The following is a 21468-nucleotide window of genomic DNA, read 5'->3' as shown; positions in this document are numbered from 1 at the left end:
CTCCGCCCCCAGCCTGGCAGGACAGCTCAGCTCACAGGCTCCGCCCCCAGCCTGGCAGGACAGCTCAGCTCACAGGCTCCGCCCCCAGCCTGGCATGATAGCTCAGCTCACCGTGAGCAGATGCAGTAGGTCCTCGCTGGCGCTGCAGGGCGGATGCTGTCGTTGGAGAGCAGCCAGCTCCTGCAGCCGCAAGTAGAGGTTGTTGAGCTTGGGCAGGTGCAGACGGCCATCAGACAGCCTGTCAGGATGGGCCTCATACAGGGACACCAGGTCCTTGAGGTGCACACCCAGAACAGGCAGCCGGAAGCCCGTGCAGTGGGTCCAGGTGCGCCGGTAGCGGGCGTAGTTGTTGTGGGCAGAGAGGAGCTCGGCCAGCTCCAGTAGGACCTGTGGGGAGATGGTGGAGTGGAGGGCGAGGTTATGTGGGGGGGCCGGAATGTGTTACTGTGAGTTGGTTCTGTTCCCTGCTAGTATCCTAGCAGACTTCTGTGCGGGACCCAGACCCCAGGGAATCGGAACTCCCCTTAGAGTCTTACAGGGGTCTTAGCATGTCTTTCAAATGGCTCCTCCTATTGGGAACCCATATAAAGGAGTCCCCATATCCATCATCATTCCCCAGGCTAGATATCTGTGCTTCAGCCAATACACCACTCTGCTACACTTACACACACCTGCTCATAAATCCCCATGGCCTTCTGAGCAATTGTCTCTCCTGCCCGTCCCCTCCTCCCCTCTCTGAGGTCCCTCCTCTAGCCCAGTCTAGTCTTATGCTCAGTCCCAGCTCCAGCATCCCTGCTGGAGTTGCAGCCTTCAATCGTACCCTCTTCAGTCCACCCTCCACACAGCACTTAAGTGGTGTTTCTGACACAAAACTCTGATCACATTCTTCCTTAGCTCAAAAACACTTTCATGGCTCCTTAAGACCCCCGAGGAGAAAGAACAAACTGCATCACTTGCTTACAGGGTGCTGGACTGTCCTGGTCACCTGTCTTCCCTCTTCAATTCACTCCCTCTACCAACCACCAGAGCAATTTTTCAAAAACCCAAATCTGATCATGGGTGTCTCCATCAATCCCAAACTTTCTGTAGCTCCCCATTGCCCTCTGGATAAAGTTCAAACACCTTATTGGATTCTGTGGGATTTGGGGAAACAAGGTCTTCGGGTGTTTCCAGAGTCCCTAGGCAGAGCTTAAGAGATTGGGGGATTTAAATGTGGAGTGTTGAGACAGCTGACCCCTTGGAAGTTTAGGAAGGGCAGTGGGGAGTTCACCTTGGTGCTGTCAGGACTCAGGTGGGCATGGGAGTCCTTGAGTCTGGAGATGGCACTATGACACAGACCCCCGGTGACTGCCATCAGCGTGTTGAAATTCTGCAGTTGCCGGAGCTTCTACAAAGGGAAAGGGTTGGGAACTCAAAGTAGGGAAACTCAGGCATACGTTGTTGTTGTTGTTAAGTGTGTTGAGTCAGTTCAAACTCATAGTGACAGGGTTTCCAAAGCTTTAAATCTTTGCAGGAGCAGACACTCATCTTTCTCCTGTGAAGCTGCTGGTGGGCTTGAACCGCCAACCTTGTGGTTCGCAGTCCAGTGTTTATCCTATGGAGCATATGAGAAGACTTTAAAAACGTTTGTGGAAGCATTTCAGTATCTTTTCATTGCATTTTTGTGGTGTGGACAAATCAGTGTGGCCATTATACAACTGAGGACAAAAGAACGTTTCAAGCAGGAGTGGGCCATGGCAGGAGACAGGAAAGTATAGGTACTAAGTTGTGGGGTCTATGCAGCTGTGGGTCAGCCAAGTGTGTGGAGTGTGTGGGGTTCAGATGTCGCAGTGCCAGACGTCCGGGACAAGGAGAGAGACAAGCTAGAGAGACGACCAGGCCCAGGTGTATGGGGCCAGACTGAGTCTGCGAGGTCAAGTTGGAAGTGGATTCCACCAGGCGGGATTCCTTCACCCTCTCTTTTCCGAAGTTTAAAAGTTGGAGGTCGTTGTGGGGTGAGGGTAGTGCCAGAGAAGAGTAGAAGGTTCTCAGATCTAGGAGACCCCAGGCAAAGGGGTAGAAGGCCAAAGCTAAACACCCAGCAGGAGGAAGCCAAGCCCAGAAGCCCAAGATAGGGCGTGGTATGCGAGGAAATGCGTAAGGGGGCGTGGCCATGGTGGAGAAGGCAGGGCTACGCTCTCTGTCTCGCTGGAAGGGAAGGTATCCGGAAGCCGGGAGCAGAGTGCTTGACTCTATGGGTAGGAACCTGGGAGAAACACGTCGGGATAGAGAGGGATACGGTCACTGCCCTGGAAGCCCTGTTGGGCCTAGACACTGCGGTTCGAGGTGGAGGAAATGCAAAGCGGAGGGAGAGTGGCTTTCACTGTTCTGGGGATATAACATTCGGAGAAAAGGGAGGATTGGGAGTTTGATGCAATGATAATGCCATGGAAGAAGTGCTGTTACAGTCTGGGGTCTCGGGGCGGGATGGGGGTGGTGGGAAAGTGGATGACGTCACTGCCCGGCATGGTCTGTTGGGCCTTTATTGTTAGGTGCGGTAGAGTCGGTTCTGACTCATAGTGACCCTATCTATGGGGCTTGGGCGAGCAAGAATCGCGCAGTATGAAATTGCGCGCCCTGGTGTTAGCAGGGAAAGCGAGCTGAAAGGTGCCTCACCTGTGCCACGTGGATGAACTTGTCCAGCACCTGCGCGCGCTGCGCGGGCCCGGGCCGACTCAGCACCATGACCTGCACCCAACGGGACACACTGTTGCTGAGGCCTACGGAACCCTCCAGAGCCGGGCAACCCCTCACAGAACCCTGCAAAACGTAGCTCCGCAGGTCCTGGGGCTAGGAGGGAGGGAGGAAGGCATCAGAATGGGCCGTGGATGCTCAAGATCAGCTCCTCCTCACATGTCCATCCCCTAATGTCCTAGCCTGTCCTAGCTGTGTCACACACACACACACACCCCCACGCTGCTGCCACACATTTCTGAAACCATCATGATCCTCTCCTATGGTAAGGCATCCCCTTGCTTGGAGTCACAAGCAGCCCCAAATTTCCTGGAAAAAGACAGTTTGTATATATATTTTTAAATGTTTTGAAGATTTAAAATTGAGCCCCCCCAAATCAAACCAGTTGCTCTGGAGCCCATTCTGACTCATGGAGTCACACCAGAACTGTGCTCCATGGGGTTTTCAATGGCTGGTTTTTCAGAAATGGATTGCCAGATCTTTCTTCTGAGACCCCTCTGGGTGGTGGTGGTGGTGGTTGTGTGCCCTTGAGTCAGTTCCGACTCACTGCCACCCCGTAGAGGATTTCTGAGGTTGTAAATGTTTATGGGAACAGAAAGGCTTGTCTTTTCTCCAGAGCAGTGACTGTCGTTGTTAAGTGCCGTCGAGTTGGTTCCGACCCATAGCGACCCTGTACAGGGTTTCCGAGGCTGTAAATCTTTACGGGAGCAGAACGCCTCATCTTTCTCCCATGGAGCAGCTGGTAGTTTCGAACCGCTGACCTTAAGGTTCGCAGCCTGATTCGTAACCACTATGCTACCAAAGGAGTGACTAGTAGATTTAAATTGTTGACCTTGCAGTTAACAGCCCAGGTTGTAATCCACTACACTACCAAGGCTCCTACCTCCGAGTGGTCCGGATTAAATGAAGCCAGGCACCATTCTGATTCTTTGACAAATCAACTCATTTAACTATAATTCTACAAAGCAGGTAGAATATTATTATTATAATACCCATTTTACAGATGAGACTATCAAAGCACAGAGAGGCTAAGTAATTTGTCCAAGGCCGCCCAGGTGTGAACCTAGATAAGAACCCAGTCTGCTGCTCATATTCTTAACTGTATACCTCATGGGCATCCAAAGGGAGGGATGGGCAAGAGGACCTGAAACCAACTTGTATGTCATCTGAAGGGAAATAGCATAGGGCTTAACCTTCCACACCCACATCTATTCAGCCAGCAGATCCTGTCCACTCTTTCAAAATACTTCTAGAACTCCCTCCTCCTCTGCCCCACCCTGATCCTGTCAATCATCCTCCTGCCAGAACTCACAGCAGTCTCCTCTCTGAGTGCCCTGCTCCCACACTGCCCCTTGCAATCTGTTCCCATGTAGTCAGAGGGAACCTGTGCATACTTGAGTCACATCTTCTCCAGCTTAGAGTTCTCCTGTGGCTCCATCTCACTCAGAATCAAAACCACAGTACTCCCTGTGACCCACAAGGCTCCATATAATCTGTCCTGTACCTTCCTAACATTCTCTCCGTTCATGCTCCCTCTTGTTGCTCTGTTCCAGCCAACTCTTCCTTCAACATTGTAGATACACACCCACTTCAGGGCCTTTGCACTGATGGTTCCCTCTGCCTAGGACACTCCTCCCCTAAAGTCCTCATGGTTCACTTCCTCACCTCTTCCTTCAGGTCTTTATTTACTCATTGCCTTTTCAGTGAGGCTCCTAGTTCTAGCACTGTGTCTGGGGCACAGCTGGCATTCAGTAAACATTGGTTGAATGAATGAATGAAACCAGAAGAGAAAACAAAAACAAGATAAACCAAAAGCATTCTGTTTTGGAAGAGATTACCAGGGACACCAAGTATCCCAAGGTTTGATAAACAATGTGCTACTTGGCTGGCAGAGTCACCTTAAACCAGAAGTCACAGACTGGTGATCTCAGGATGAAATGTGTCGCACTCATAGGTTTCATTTAGCTAGCAAAATGTTTATACAAATATGAGGCGGCTTCAAAAAGTTTGTGGGAAAATGGAACTAAAAGAGAATGAAATTTTCACCAAGAACTTTTTGAAGCCCCCTTGTGTGTGCATATGTTTATATATTTGTGTATCTATGTATTTAATGATCTGGAAATTTTCACATTAAGGAACCAGATCCCCACTTCCCTTGAAATGGTGGTGATCACTAACCTCTATTTAAGTTGAAGCACATAAAAAAAAAAAAAAAAGAACTTGACATTTGGAAAAGTAAAATAAAGCCATTTCAAATGATTCAACCAAAGCGCATCTACTAGGAACCAGACACTCTTTCTCTAAGGCAGAAACTATTAATATCCCCTTTGTACAGATGAGCAAACTGAGGCAGCAAACACATGACTTGCCCAAGGTCACACCACTAAGGAGTGTGAAGTTGAAATTGGAAGATCTGGCACCAACAGGCCACACACACTCACACAATAATGTGCTTTATTTTTCTCCTTAGCACTTGTTGTTAAGTGCCATTGAGTTGGTTCCAACTCACAGTGACCTAGTATAGGGTCCAAGAAGCAGCTGGTGGATTTGAACTGCCAATCTTGCAGTTAGCAATCTAATGTACAGCATCACACCAGGACTCCTTCTAATATAATATAAATGTCTATTATTGATTATTGTTGTTAAGTGCCATCAAGTTGGTTCCAACTCATATCAACCCTGTATAGGGTTACTGAGGCTTTAAAAATCTCTGAGGGAGTAGAAAGCCTCATCTTTCTCCTAGGGAGCAACTGTTGGGCTCTTAACTGTATATACATACGTTATTGTTGTTAAGTGCCGTTTAGTTGGTTCTGACATATAGGGCTTCCAAGGTTAATCTCCTAGGTGAATCTTTGTGGGAGCAGATAGTTTCATCTGTCTCCTGTGAAGTAGCTCGTGGGCTTGAACCATCAATCTTATGGTTATCAGTCCAGCACTTATCCTATGTATACTATACACACTCTATGTATACTAAGCAAACCTATGTATACTATACACTCTCTTTGTATACTAAACAAACCTATGTATACTATACACACTCTCTGTGTGTACACTAAGCAAACCTATGTATACTATACACTCTCTATGTACACTAAGCAAACTTATGTATACTATATACACTCTCTCTATGTATACTACGGAAACCTATGTGTACTATACACACTCTCTCTGTGTATATTAAGCAAACCCCAAAACCAAGGCAGTTGGTATGACTAGAATGGCTGCCCAGAGCTAAATTAAACTCAATTGTGAATCAAACTATAGCTTGGCCTAAAATCTCTGCTTCAGCTGCTCTGAAGAGACAATTCTGTTTCTTATAAAAGTTTAATTGCTTGTAACCCAATCGGAGCAAGGGTTGTGATTTTAGCTTGTGGAGGAAATGCTTGTTAAAAGATGTTTTTGTCTTGGAGAACAAACAAGATGGCAGAGAGGGTAGAAGTGCAGTGAGGAGCTCCGTCAGTAACAACACAGAATACTGAACCAAGCAGGCTCAGGGGATGGTCCTAGAATTCTGAACCACATGTAAAGTAATATTTAGAAAGTTGGAAGGCTTACAGCCAGTGGACTTTGTAGCAGAAGTAAGATGAGCAGTCATCTTGGGCAAGATTGACACCTGACAGAACTGCAGAGCTAAAGCTGTGGACATTCTTTTTTTTTGTATTTGTTCACTGGTCTCTCGCTGTCTGCGCACCTCCATTCTGGTGACTAGAGGGGGTGCTTGATCCAGTGGACACCCCACCTCATCCCCGGAGGGCTCTATTACGCATGTGCACAGAGCTCCTCAAAATGTAAAGGGACAATTTCCACTTAAAACCAAATGGAGACACTAAATGGCCACAGTGGGCTCTGAACTGTTTATCACTAGGAAAAAGGCCTGAACAGGAAGACTAAAAAGGAAATAGGCCAAAAATTAAATCCTGAGTTACGTCATAACGACTAACAGTGGCATCTTGAAATTTCTCAGGAAGAACAGTGAAAAGGGAAGCCTATCTCCTGACCACATCTACCTGGGGGCAATCAGAAAGCATAAAAAATACCAAAACACACACCTATCTAAGTATTAAGGTCACAGCTAAATACTGAATATGCCCCAAAAAACAGAAACAGACCATATCAGGAAGATAAAGTGACTGAGACAAATGAGCTGGAGGTAGACCTACACTTCATACTGGAAGGAGGACAGGCTTTGGAAATGCCTAAGAAGGAATTCAGAAAAATGATTATAAAAATGTATCAAAACACTTTACAACGGAGTTGAGAAAAATAAGGAAGAAGTCAGGAAAGCACTATAGGAACAATCAAATAAGATAGATACAGCACTGGAAACAATTAAAAACCTACAGAAAGAGATCCAAATAATAATAGAATATCAGAAATGGACAATACACTGACAGGGCAAAGGAGTAGAATTGAAGAGATGTTAGTCAGAACTAGTGAGCTGGAAGATAATTCTCTCAACACTACTAAGATAGAAGAACAAGCAGAAAAAAAGTATTAAAAAAATCTGAAGACGGTCTAAGATTCATGTTGGACAACATGAAGTGGAATAATTTAAGAATTATTGGCATTCTGGAACAGGAAGAATCATGCAAGTCCAAAGAGGAGATAGTTGAAGAGCTTCTGGAAGGAAATTTTCCTAACATCCTGAAAACCGAAAAGATAAGCATTCAAGAAGCTCAATGAACTCCAGGAAGGAAAGACCCTAAAATATAATCACCAAGACATATAATAATCAAGGTCTCCAAAATCAAAGATAAGGACAGAATCCTAAAAGCAGCTAGGGAAAAGAGAAGTGTAACATACAAAGGCAAGCAAATCAGATTAAGCTTGGAACTCTCAATAGAAACCATGCAGGCAAGAAGGCAATGGGGTGACATATATAAAACTCTGAAAGAAAAAAATTGCCAACCAAGAATCCTCTTACCCAGCAAAGCTGTCAGTCAAATATGATGGTGTAATCAAAACATTCCAGGATAAACAGAAGCTAAGGGATTTTGTCAAAGCCAACCCTGCTATGAAAAACATCCTAAAGGAAGTTCTGTGGACTGAGAACCAACAAGAGCAGACAACAACCAGAGATTGACGTATGTGGCAGCATCGCCTGGAACCCAACTGACAAATGGAAGAGTCGAGAACAAAATAAAACTATAGGAACAAATTCAGAAGATCTGGGAGGTCAGTCTATGATCAAAACAATTACAATGTAAAAGAAGGTAAACACAGAGGAACAGAGAGATCCAGGTGGTGAGAAGGTCAGGTAGATTACAGGATAAAATAGACTGTCTTAAATGGAGGGAAAAGTTAATGGAATATAAGATGGGTCTGATTAAAAAAAAATGGGGATAAGATTCTTATGATTCAATTGTGAGTAATTGTTATCATGACTAATTGCAACTGTCACAATTGTAAAGGTAGAAGTTTTGTAACAAAAACACAGGAGTAGTTAAACAGTCCAGAAACAAAGGACCCTAGGACCATCAAAGGAGAAGAGCACAAGTGAATGCAAGACCCTATCTAGAGAAGCAGTGACACCAGAGATGGAGGCAGAGATGGGGACATGGAGAGAAGGAGCAGCTGAGGACTCTAGATTCATGGAGGGAGAGGGACTGAAAGCCCGCGGCCAGGAGGCAGACTTGCAGAATGCGCTCTTTGGTGGTGTAAATTATTATATATGCCTGAGTGTTAAAAAAAAAAAAAAAAGAGCTAGAGTGAATAGAGAGAAACACTGTTATCTGATGGTACATGGAGGGGATTATAATCATTGTAATGAAACAAGGTGTATGATTTGTTGAATCATACTGCCCTGTAAACTTTTACTCAATCCATGATAAAAACCTTCAAAAACAAAACAAAAAAGAGATAGAGGCTGGTGGGAGCCCTGAGACTATATGGCCCATAATCACCCCCATGGTTCAATTTTCAGCCAAATAATAGACAGGTCTTAAGGAGAACAATATGGGAACTCTGGTAGCGTAGTGGTTACGAATCAGGCTGCAAACCACAAGGTCAGCAGTTCGAAACTACCAGTTGTTCCACGGGAGAAAGATGAGGCTTTCTGCTCCCGTAAAGATTTACAGCCTCAGAAGTCCTGTACAGGGTCGCTATGAGTTGGAACCGACTCCACAGCACATAACAACAACAACAACAAGGAGAACAACAACTCTAGAAGGTACATACACCTTAAAATAATCAACTATTTGAGAACAAAAGTGCAGTATTGACCCAAGGACAAAGTTCAGAAGGGTTAGAAAGGAACCCAGGGAGGAAGTGGGATGAATGATGTATTGAAGGGATCTCAGTCAGCGAGATGAAACAAAATGCATATGAATTGTTGACTCTAACACTGATGAGCTGTATATATAAACATATAGATATGTATATGTTATAAACAATTCACAATAAAGAGTGGGTTTTTTTCAAGTTAAAAAAAAAAAAAAGATGTTTGTCTTTTAACAAACTATTCACAAACAGTGTTTGTGAAGCTCAATCCAAAAAGAATGCCTCGATGAACATGTTCCAGAAGATTAGAAATTAGAAACAATGATGTTAAGAATTGTAGTTTAATTATGACTAATTTCAACTGTCATAACTGTAAAGGTAGAAGTTTTGTAACAAAAAGGGGAGAGTAGTTAATCTTACAGTCCAGGAACAGAGGACCCTAGGACCATCAAGGGAGAAAAGCATGAGCAGAATGTGGGACCTTATCCAGAGAAACAGCAACACCAGAGATGGAGGCAGAGATGAGGACCTGGAGACAGGGAGCAGCTGAGGACTCTAGAGTCTTCTGGTTTCTTTGACATTCGTTTTTTTCCTGCTTGGCATGAACTAACCAAGGGCAGTTCAGAAGATCAGTGACTACTCTGAGGAACCTTTTTATGCTATATTTTCTACACCCACCCATTGAGTCAATTCTAATTCCTGGAGACCCTATATAGTTTCGGAGACTGGAAATCTTCATGAGAGAAGACAGCCTCAGCTTTCTCCTGGGTAGTCACTGGTGAGTTTGAACCACCAACCTCATGGTACAGTGCTTATCCTACGGTGCCACCAGGATTCCTACTACATTAAGAAATTGCAATGTGACACCTTTTTAAATTGGTACCTCTACCTCCAGGCCTTTCAAAGACACCAAAATAGCAAAGACCCTCATACCTTCTTTGCAAGATGCTGTTAGTAAACTTAATAAACAGAATAAAGAACTTAATAAACAGAATAAAGAACTTAATAAACAGAATAAAGAACTTAATAAACAGAATAAAGAACTTAATAAACAGAATAAAGAATTGCAGAATGCAAAAGAAGGAACTGCCAAGTCAGAGCTCTTTTATGCTTACACCTCGCTCCCTCCTCCCCCCAGTTCCTTCTGCTTCTCTGACCTCTTCTACTTTCTCACCTTTCTGGAAACACTGTCTGAACTTCCTTTATTCCTTAAAGAATGCTAAAGTTTCAGTCAGAGAATCCAAAGACAAGAGTGCCCAAAACAAGTCTGACGTGCTGCTTGGGATTCACCCCATGGAATTTGGAATGGGTACTAGTAAAACCCAAAGAATCCTATTTATTATTTATTGTTCTCCCTGGACTCACATGGAAAGCTTTTCAAAATCTGCTAAATAATAAAAAATCCTTATTAAAGCTTATCAGTCCAGATGGCCTGATTTCTATCAATGATTTCATATGTAAGTTGACCGTGGTGGTGTTGCTGGTGTGCTGTTGAGTCTGTTTTAACTCATAGTGACCCAGTTTAGGTTACTGAGACTATAAATGGGAGTAAAAAGCCTCATCTTTCTTCTGGGAGAGGATGGTAGACTTGATCTGCTGTCCTTTTGGTTAGCAGCCCAACACAACCACTGTGCTACAAGAGCTCCTTAGTTGATGCAAGGGAAGCCGAATTATGGTTAGAATATACTGAATGGAAAGGAACACTTTTTGTTGTTGTTGTTGTTGTTTGTTTGTTTTTAATGTTTTATTGTGAGTTATGTGATAGTTTATATGGGAGAACATTAGCTTTACATTCATCCTATCGTATATCATTCCATTGCCGTGGTTACAATCCCTTCCATGCGTCATCAACCAACCAACCCTGCAAGCCTGCCCCTCGGTTGTCAGCACACAGCCCCTCTCCCTCTCTGGGTCTAGAGTCCCCAGCCACTCCATCTCTCCACATCATTGTCTCTGCTTCCATCTCTGGCATCACTTTCTCTGGATAGGGTCCCACACTTGGCTCTTCTCCCTTGATGGTCCCAGGGACCTCTGCTCCTAGACTGCAAAGTCAATCCCCTCCTTTTGCTACAAAATGTCTACCTTTACATTTACAACCCTCACAGTCAGTCAAAAGCAATAGGTTTTGACAAAAATCCATTTTGCGTATAAAATAAGGTGAAAGTGCATATGTGAATCAAGCCTGAGCTTTCAGAACATTCTGGGTTAGAGCCTTTAGACCAGGCGTAGGCTGTATAAGGTCCATGAAATTATTTGCTTGGCCCTGACAAGGCAACCGTAGTTCCAGTCATCACATTGTTGTTGTTAAGTGCCATTGAGTTGATTCTGACACATAGCGACCCAGTATAAGGTTTCTGAGGAGTGGCTGGTGAGTTTGAACTGCTGACCTTGCAGCTCAAACCGACTTTATGGTTCAGTGCTTATCCCACAGTGCCATACCAGGACTCCAGCTGTCACATTAGGGGTGAGTTAATTAAATGTTTGATCAAATGTAGCAGGCTCATTTTTTTTTTAGGCTCATTTTTAAGTTGATAATTTTGTATCGTTTGTGAATAATATTATAAATTTTGGCAGAAGAAGGTTCCCCATCCTTGCTTTAAACCAAGGACTATGGGGACTTCTAATGCAGTATTGACATCTGGCCTGCAGCCTGAAATTTCAGCCATAGTTAAAAGACATCATTTAGATTATAAAACTGCTCCCACTGCCCAATGAACTAGTGTGGCTCATGAGGCTATTAAAGTTAACAAATTCATGACCTTTCACTTTCAGCTGCTACAAGGCCTACTCAGAACAAAACCTTAAACCCTCCAATGTGTCTAAAACTGGTCTCTGCCACTACTGTAAAAGAGCTGACCATTGGAGGAATGAATATTCCAAGTTGAAGAACAGAACAGTGTTTCTGCCTCAATTACCCTCTCATCCCTTGATTCAAAATGAAGGGACAATGCAGGGACTTTACCTGTGGTGGCTCTAAACCCTCAAGGAGAAAACACCTATGTCTATTAATGGAGAACACTGTTAAATTTTAATTGATATTAGCGTTGTTGTTAAGTGCTGTTGAGTCGGTTACAACCCTATAATAGGGCTTTCCTATAGCAACCCTATAATAGGGCTTTCCAAGGAGAAGTTGGTGAGTTTGAACCGCCAACAGTATGGTTCAAACTGACCTTGCAGTCCAGTGCTTTATCGTCAGTGCCACAGCAGGACTTGATATTAGAGCGATTCTATCTGCTATTAACCCCCCTGTGTTTACCATAGCCCCAATACTAGAGTGAAAAGCCCACAAAAATAGTGGGTGGGGGCTACTCATAAACAACAAACATTCAATTAACCTATGCAAATATCTTTTGACCCCATTGAGGATCTGCACTCTTTTTTTTCTTCCCTTTCAATTTAATAGAGATATTTTATTTAAATGAATTGCCATTTACAATTTAATGGCAAAATATTCATTTTGCCTGAAAACTAGAACTTAAGGATCGATAACATTAAAAAAGAAAAGGCTCTTTGCCCTTTCAAAACTAGGCTCTCTGCCTTTTTGAAGTTTTTCTCAGATTACTGAAAAACTTTATAATCAATCAATTTGTTGGTGCTTTATTGGTAATTAATGCCAACGCTTATTCCCATGCTACTAAGTTTAGCAACTTAGCAGAGAATTAAACTTTCTGTTAAACACGCTGCTGCTTACTTTTCATACACTCAAAATGTTCACAAAGAAAAAGAGAAAGTTTTTAAAAGGTTTCCTGGTATGGCACTATAGGATAAGCACCATATCGTATAGTCAGTTTGAACTGCAAGATCAGCAGTTCAAACTCACCAGCTGCTCCTCAGAAACCCTCTACAGGGTTGCTATGAGTTTGAACTGACTCGATGAAACTTAACAACAAAAACCAATATTAAAAACTAAAGCACACTACAGATAGCAGGACATACAGAATGAGTGGCGTTTTCTTCAATTTGGGCAACTTGTGAAGTGATGTACACCTCTTAATGCAAACAACATTCAAAGGTCTTCTACCTAAAGTCACCTTCAGAGCCACACTAGGGAACGAGTCTCACGCTTTTATGAGCAGAACCCAACTTGGATCTCAAAATATCTTATGAGACTTGGTCTTCAGTGACTAGACTGTTTCAGAAACTGTAAAACATCTTCAGAAGTTGAAAATTTCTGACTATGAAGGATGTTTGAAAGAATGGGCCATTACTTTTAGTGGTCATCCTAAAATAAGTTTCAATCATTCGGTACACGAATAGAAAAAGTGTTCAGGCTTCCTAAAATATTCAGGTCCCTAAAATATTATGGGCCACAAGAGGCACAAATGATGGTCGAGTGTTGTCTGCTAAACTTTAAAACTGAAGTGGTGGTGGTGTGCTGTGAAGTCAGTGCCAACTCATAGTGACCCTGTACAGGGTTTCTGAGGCTGTAAATCTTTATGGGAGCAGAAAACCTCATCTTTCTCCTGCAGAATGGCTGGTGGTTTTGAACTGCTGACCTTGAGGTTAGCAGCCTGACTTGTAACCACTTTGCTAACAGAGCTCCTTAAAAACTGAAGTGGACACATTTAAACCCCTGCCCCATATGCCCCAACACCCACTTGAATGAGAAGTAAAGGAAGGACTAATGCCTATGATTCAGGGTCTTCTGTCTAAAGGGTTAATCATCTCCTGCATTAGCTCATGCAGCACAGTGGTCCTTCCAGTTAAGAATTCACAACACAGAGGCTGCAGATTTGTTCAAGACTTATGTGTAATTAGTTGTCTTGTCATTCTTAGATTTCCACTTGTCCCTAACCCATCTTTGTTACTTTCCAATATTCCCTCTGGTGTGGCATGCTTTCCTGTGATACACCTTTGCAGTACCTTTTTTTGTATTCCTGTAGACCCTGTAGAAATCCAATATTTATTTGCCTTTAGTTGGGATAATCAACAGTTCACTTAGACTGTCATGCCCCAAGGTTTCACTGAGCCTCCCCATTCACGCCCCCCACACTCATTTCTCTCAGATTTTCCAAGCATATTTGCTACGTGTACAATTTCCAAATTGATCTACCTTTTTGCAGTGAGTTACTGATGTTCACCTCTTGGGAAGCTTGCCTAGAAGACAACATTACTTTGTTAAAACATTTAGTTGCTGGTTGACATAAAGGTTCTAAAGAAAAGCTACAATTAGCTCAGTCTTCTGTTATACACTATGTCATATAATGTCTACAGAGGCTTTTCTATTGACCCCAAGAGAAAATAAACTATAGCAGCCTTCCTTTATCTAAAACACAGAAACAATTAACGAGATTTATAGGGCTATGTGGCTATTGTCAAGCTTGGATTCCTAACTTTTCTCTTGTGGCTCAAACTTTATACACATATTTCAACAATCTCTGAACCTAATACATTCTATTTTATCCCAGATAAAGGGATCAATATCTAATTTTTGAAAAGCTTTGACTAGCATGCCCACTTTAGGATTACCTAACTATCATTTGTTGTTGTTGTTCAGTATTGTCCAATCAGTTCCAACTCATAGCGACCCTGTATAGGGTTTCTGAGGAGCAGCTGGTTGGTTTGAACTGCCGATTTTGTGGTTCACAGTCCAGTGTTGATCCTACAGTGCCACATCAGGAGTCTGATTATCATTTAGACTTCTCCTTATTTGTACGTGAAGTTTCTGGTAATACATTAGGTGTTCTTACACAGAAACACAAGGAGCTCTGAGAGCATAGTGGTTACGTGTTGGGCTGTTTACCTCAAGGTCAGCAGTTCAAAACTACCAGCTGTTCCATGGGAGAAAGATGAGGCTTTCTGCTCCTGTAAAGATTTACAGCCTCTGAAACCTCTGAAACCCTGTGCAGGGTCGCTATGAGTCGGAACTAACTCCACGGCACACCGCCACCACACAGAAACACAGAGAACAAAATAGGCCTGTAGTTAATTACAGCCTGCAGCTGAACTCTATAGCTAAGTCTATCTACCCCTTTTGCTCAGGGTTGTAGCTGCTACTGCAAAATTAGCAGAAACTATGTGGCGCTGTGGGTTAATGTGCCAGACTGCAAAGCCATTTGAACTACAAGGTTGGTGGTTCAAGCTCACCAGCTACTCCTTGGAAACCCTATACAGGGTCACTATGGGTCAGCAATGACTCAATGGCACTTAACAACAACTGCAGATACAGTTGGGGATTTTTGAGCTATATAAGTACCCCATGCTGTGTCTACTTAGTTCTGACTTTATTTTTTAAAGTTTTGTGAATTGAGTGAAAGTTTACAGGGCAGATCATCAGTTTTACATTCAACAAATCATATACTTTGTTTCATTACAACGATTATAATCCCCTCCATGTACCATCAATTAACAGTGTTTTTCTGAATTCAATTTATAGTTAGTTCTAATTTAACTGACTATATATCTGCCAGCAGATTCACCTAAGAAATCCTTTTTTCCAGCAGCTTCAAATAGTACAGAACATTCAGTGGCTACTTTAGACCCAGCCACTGTTCTCCCTGCCTATAACTGATGAAGGAAACTGTCCTTCCCATGATATTTAGACCTAACTGGGCAGCTTTTGACTCTTTATACTAACTGAAAGCAAACTCCTTTGACTAACCCTGATATGATATTATTTGTAGGTGGCTCTTATTTAAAACAACTCCTGACTTTCATTATCAAATTGTTAAAACTTCTACCAAAGTCCTTGGAAGCCACTTCAGCTCAAACAAGCTGAACTAATTGCTTTCTAATTGAGCCTGTAAACTTGATAAAGGGAAGTCTGGTAATATTTTTACAGATTCAACATATGTATTTGAAGTGATAAATGATTATTGCATTTGTTATGGAAACAAAGAGTGTATTTTTGTTTCGTTTACTTCTTCTGGTCATACTGTTAAAAAAGTGGGAGTTGAGTTGCTGACCTTTTAGACACCTTACTGATCCCCTCTGAAAATGCTGTAATTAGAAGACAGGCATGCCACTTGCAGGGAGTGCCCCAAACTGAAGAAATTGGAGGAAATAAACTTGCTGGCTCAGCAGTTGCATGTACTGCTCCCCAAATTATCACTGCCCCTGTTATAACAGAGGACTACAGAGGGACCTCTAAGAGAACCTATAGAGAAATAACTGATGCTTTTAAACCCACCAAAGAAAACCTCTTAAGATACCAACAATGAACTCAGTCAAATAAAATTGAGACATGGAAAAAGCCAGGCTATTAACCAAGACCCCAACTCCATATTACAGTAAAGGCTTGATGCTAAATTTGTTCTTCCTAAACTTTTGCATGTCACTATAAGAGCACTTATCTAGGAAAAGATCAAATGATTGAGATTTTGAGGAAGTACAGATGGGGAAATTCTCTTCTGAGGCAGCTGAATATGTGATAGGCAATACCTTTTGCCCTCTGGACCTATACTTGAATGGTAGATTCAATTTTATCCAGCTTTCACCTTTAAGTGGCTAGAAATATATCTTGGCAATGCTTTGCAGCTTTTTACATTGGGTAGAAGCTTTCCCTGACAACGAGCCACTGCTTCTTTGGTAGCAAAGAGGCTCCTCAAAAATAGTACCTAGGGAGTATCAAAAATACTTTCCAGTGAATGGGGAAGTTGTTTACTAGGAAGGTTTTTAAAGAACTATGCCGAATCTTCTCTATGAACCAGAGATTGCATTGTCTTTATTATCTTGTCTTCTGGACTTACAGAAAGAACAAATGCCATAATAAAAAAAAAGCCCAACTTGTTAAACTTTCTAAATCCTTAGGTCTGTCTCGGGCTACAGGTCTCACTTTGATCCTTCTATATTTATGAAACACTTCTTTTGGGCCTCACAAACTTTCTCCCTATGAGATAATTACTGGAAGGTTTGCTTCCCTGTACTGCCCTTGTTGACCCTAATTTAGTACAACCTGAATTATTGAAATACTGTTGATCTCTAATGTAACATTCTAAGAAATATTTTTCACAAATTAAAGAAGCACTTGAGGAACAAAAGCCTAAAACATGGTTCTCCTCCTTTATTGAACATTATCCAAGGAGATGATGCTTATTGGAAAAGGTACCTTAGACTCTCATCATAAGGGGTCATATCTAGTTCTCTTTAACCAACTCTTGCTCAGTGAAATGAAATGAAATTAACCTTTGGATTCATTTATTACATATAGAGAAAGTGAAAACACTTATCTGGACTTGTCAGCCAAACGGAAATATGAAACTCAGATCAGCATGATCTTAGAAGAAGACAAATGTCAAAAGCAAGCAGCCAGTCCCAAAACACATGGGACAAAACTGCTGAAATTTTTGGACTCTGTTTCTGACCTGCTGCTATATGAATAGTTTGGGTTGTTTTTACACAATTGTGGAATTATTTCTTAGTAGCTTTGGCAATCATTTAATACTTTTAACTTTAACCCAAATAGATTAATCTTTTTATTCCTTGTGCAAGAAATTGAAATGGTTGTACTCTACTTAGTACTTATAACCTCTATGAAGAGCTTTAATTTATCAACTTGGGTTCATCTCCCAGTAACTTACTAAAGATGAACATGTTTTATACTCGTTTTCTATTAACAATACTTTAGTTAACCTTTCTCTATTATGAGATTTTTATACATTTATCGTAACCACTGATGTTTGGAATGAAAGTACTTTTATCCAATTTACTCAATCAGTAGCCAGCACCAGCAATGTGACTGAATAGTGGGAATGTCACCCTTCCTCTCAGTCCATAAGAGATCATGTTGATTCCCTCGTGGTACCAGTTTGGACTATAAGCTCACATCTACCTTTACTATTGATTTTTAAAAACCATTTAAATGACCATATGTCAAATTATGGTAAACTTCAGAATTATTCCCTTATCCATCAGCTCCCTGTTTCATTCTTCTTCATGCCTAGGTAGATTATGATGGATGTTCTATTCCACCTGCATGATGCAATCTTTTGTTAGTAATGGTTGATATTATTCCTCTTTAATGAGTCCTGGTGTGGTGCTGTAGGATAAGCACTGGACTGCAAGGTTCATTTGAACCACAAGGTTCAACCTCACCATCCACTCCTCAGAAACTCTATACAGGGTCTCCATGAGTCATAATCAACTCACAGCACTGAACAACAACATCAATAAGTAACTGTTTTATAATTAATCATCAAAATTCTCTAGTTTGTGCATAATTCTGGAGTAGCCTAGAATTTGGATTACCTATCTATGATGGTTCATTGACTTTGTTGTTGTTAAGTGTCGTTGAGTCGATTCTGACTCCTAGCGACCCTGTACCCTGTACAGGGTTTCTGAGGAGCCACTGGTGAGTTTAGGGCATTATCCTGCAGAGCCACAGCAGGACACCAGAGGGATTAAAAGAGCCAATTCATCAATTTCATTTTCTTTAAAACTCATACTGGGACTGGCATGTTATGTACCTCATCTGGATGTGGCTTTTTGTGCAGAGAATTAGTTTATTTAAGAAAAAAAGTACCCAATACTTGGGTCTTGCCAACTTTAGATGATTGGACTATGTGGGGCCAATGGACCTTAGGCATCTTGGAGTTCTCAGGAGGATTCATTCATAGAATGACAGTTTACTATGGAACAGTGACTTGAAATTAATTTCCTACAGAAAAGAGAACTTGCCATCTCAGATAATCCCATTGCTGATAGTCAGGGTGGCATTTGTCATTTCTTCAGGCACTTGTTCCCACTTATGACTCTGATATGGCACTGTAGGATAAGTACCAGCCTGCTAACTAGAAGGTTGGCATTTCAAACACACCAGCCGCTCCCTGGAAACCCTATACAGACTCGCTGTGAGTCAGAACAAACTCAGTGGCACTTAACAGCAACATGACATATTACAACAAGAAACATTTATTTGTAATCTGTCTACCACTATTGCCTAAACCACTAAGCCGTTTGAACTGCAAGGTCGGCGGTTCAAGCTCACCAGCAGCTCCTTGGAAACCCTATACAGGGTCACTATGAGTCAGAACAGACTCAACAACACTTGACAACTATTGTTCAAACCAACTCCCTCACCAGGACTCCATATGTGTGTGTGTGTATAAACACACACACATATATGTAGGGTAAGCACACTGGACTGCTAATCACAAGGTCATTGGTTCAAACCTACCAGCAAATCCACAGGAGAATGATGAGCTGTTTGGTTCCATAAAGATTTATAAGCTTGGAAACCTTGTATCGGTTTTCTGTGACTCAGAATTGACTGGGTGTTAGTGGGTTTGTTTTTTATATGTGATGGTAAGTAAAAGAATATTGCTACAAAATCACAGAAATTTATATTAGCTAAAAATATCAAAATGTAAAGCTACTACTGTTACTTAACACATCCTCCATCTAGATCTGTCCACTTCTGAAGGTGGTGTTCCTATCTCTCTAACCCTTCCTTGAAGAATTCTGCACTATTTGATTTACAATACTTGTCATTATTGAGGAACTCAAATCATGTTCCTTTTCAATGTTCCTTGAGTTTGGGGAGCAAAAGGAAGTCTGAAGGGGCAATACCAGGGCTGTATGGTGGCTGTGTAAGATGTCCCAGTGAAATTATTCTAGAACAGCCCTTGCTACTCTTGGAGACTGATCAGGTGGATCATCATGATGGAAAAGAAAACCCCAAACCATTCCTCAGTGCAACTTTCCTGGATTTTTTCTCACCAATGCCACTTTCCCTTTTCTTAAAGCTTCTTCATAATAAGCCCCCATGATCATCCTGTGTTTTTCAAGAAAAGCTTTCAAGATTATTCCTTTGGAATCCCAAATAACAGTTTCCAGAACCTTCTGAAATGCCTGGAATTTAACTGGCCCAGTGGATCCCCTTGGAAGCCACCTAGTTTTAAAGGCACCCTGTGGAAAGTGCTGTGGGTTAATGCACTGGACTACAAGGTGGGTTTGAGCTTCCAGGTCAGGAGTTCAAAGCTCCCCAGTCACTTCTCGGAAATCCTATACAGGGTCGCTATGAGTCGGAACTGACTCTGTGGCACTTAACAACAACAACAACAACAACCAGGCAAGGACTCCTGGTATGGCGCTACAGGATAAGCACTGGACTGTGAACCACAAGGTCAGCAGTTCAAACCCACCAAGTGCTCCTCGGGAACTCTATACAAGGTTGCTATGAGTAGAACAGACTCAACGGCACTTAACAACAACAACAAGACTAAGGGAGCATGGTGGCTCCATATGATAAACAATGAACTACACACCGCAAGATCCATGGTTCAAGCCCGCCAGCTGCTCTGCAGGAGAAAGATAAGGCTTTCTGCTCCTGTTAAGATTCAAAGCCTTGGAAACCCTATATAGGATCTCTATGAGTTGGAACCAACTCAACAGCAGTTAACAACAGTAACAAGGCTAAGACAGGTAAGAGAGCTTGTCTGCAGCCATCCATGGATTGCAGAGACATATTCAGAAACATTTTGTTTGGAATAAACCAGTGTATGTGTAAACTGGAACTTTAGTAACAATACTTTTTGATTTACCCTTACATGTTACTGATTCACCTTGTTTATAATTATCTGCTCCTCTCGCAGCTAAATTGTCAGCTTAATGAAGGCAGGGACTTTTGGCCTCTTTTGTTCATTAACCCTACTTCCTGGCACATATTAGTAGCACAATACATGTTGAATAAAACGAATGATTACTAAAATATTTTAAACAGTGCAATGTGCTAGGCATGGCAATATACATTTTTTAAATAGACAAATGAACTGAATTCTTTCAACTATCCCATCAAGTATAATAACCATTTTATAGGTGAGAAAACGAAGTCCTGGAAAAGATGAGAAACTATCAATGAAAGATTGTACGTTCAAAGTCACACGCTTCAGAGGGGCTGAGTGGGGTTTGAATCTAGGGGCTCTGGGCACATCCAGTTTTACTCATTTCTTTGGACTTTGTCGGGGTTGAGATTCCTGCCTGACACCCATGCCCCATGCGATGGTCCTTCCTGCTCCCAGCCAGGTCCCATACTCTCATTTCTTTCCCAGCTGCTTCTGGAACACTCACCGTTATAGCTTGGAAAGACCGGAACTCGAGGTAAGTGAGATGCTGAGCCAGCTCCACCGTCTCCAGGTGATCGAAAAGCAAGGATACTTTGCGCTTCTTGCCCAGGCCTGGGCTGCTCATGGGGGGTGGAGGACCAGGGCTCAGGCTGTGGGCAAAGAGGGACTCAGGGTGGAGGGGACTCAGGGATATGAAGGGGGTGGAAGGATGGAGATTTGGGCAGGGAAGAGGAAGTTGGGGAGGAAATAACTCACAGATTGGAGGAGCCCCCCAGGCTCCTCTGGGCTGAGTCTCCCTCCTTATCCACGGTGGCCCAGAAGCGACCTATAACCTCTTCTAGTTGGGGTTCTTGGTGTACTACCTTAGGGTGCTGGGTCAGCCAGTACCTGAGGGTGGTTTAGAGATGGTGGGATCAGGATGGGAGGTGAGGGTGGGGAGGACCTCCTGGAAGAGTCTCTTGGACTGAGGAGGGATATCTAGAGGTAGGCAGGGGGTCTAGAGGTAGGCAGGGGG

General features: G+C 42.6%; 1 protein-coding gene across 1 annotated transcript in view; it reads right to left on the bottom strand.

Moving 5' to 3' along the window:
- Positions 1 to 21468, bottom strand: part of RASGRP4 (RAS guanyl releasing protein 4) — a 33241-nt gene that overhangs the window by 7116 nt on the left and 4657 nt on the right. The window contains exons 5-9 of the mRNA XM_006871543.1: positions 21210 to 21341; positions 20959 to 21103; positions 2656 to 2829; positions 1271 to 1387; positions 112 to 387 (exon numbers count right to left, since the gene is read on the bottom strand). Of these exons, the coding sequence (XP_006871605.1) occupies positions 112 to 387; positions 1271 to 1387; positions 2656 to 2829; positions 20959 to 21103; positions 21210 to 21341 (844 nt within the window). The remainder of the gene's footprint in view (positions 1 to 111; positions 388 to 1270; positions 1388 to 2655; positions 2830 to 20958; positions 21104 to 21209; positions 21342 to 21468) is intronic.

This window comes from Chrysochloris asiatica, unplaced genomic scaffold (genome assembly GCF_000296735.1).
Source record: "Chrysochloris asiatica unplaced genomic scaffold, ChrAsi1.0 scaffold00168, whole genome shotgun sequence".
In the NCBI taxonomy this organism is placed as follows: Eukaryota; Metazoa; Chordata; class Mammalia; order Afrosoricida; family Chrysochloridae; genus Chrysochloris; species Chrysochloris asiatica.
This window is presented reverse-complemented; position numbering and strand designations above follow the sequence as displayed.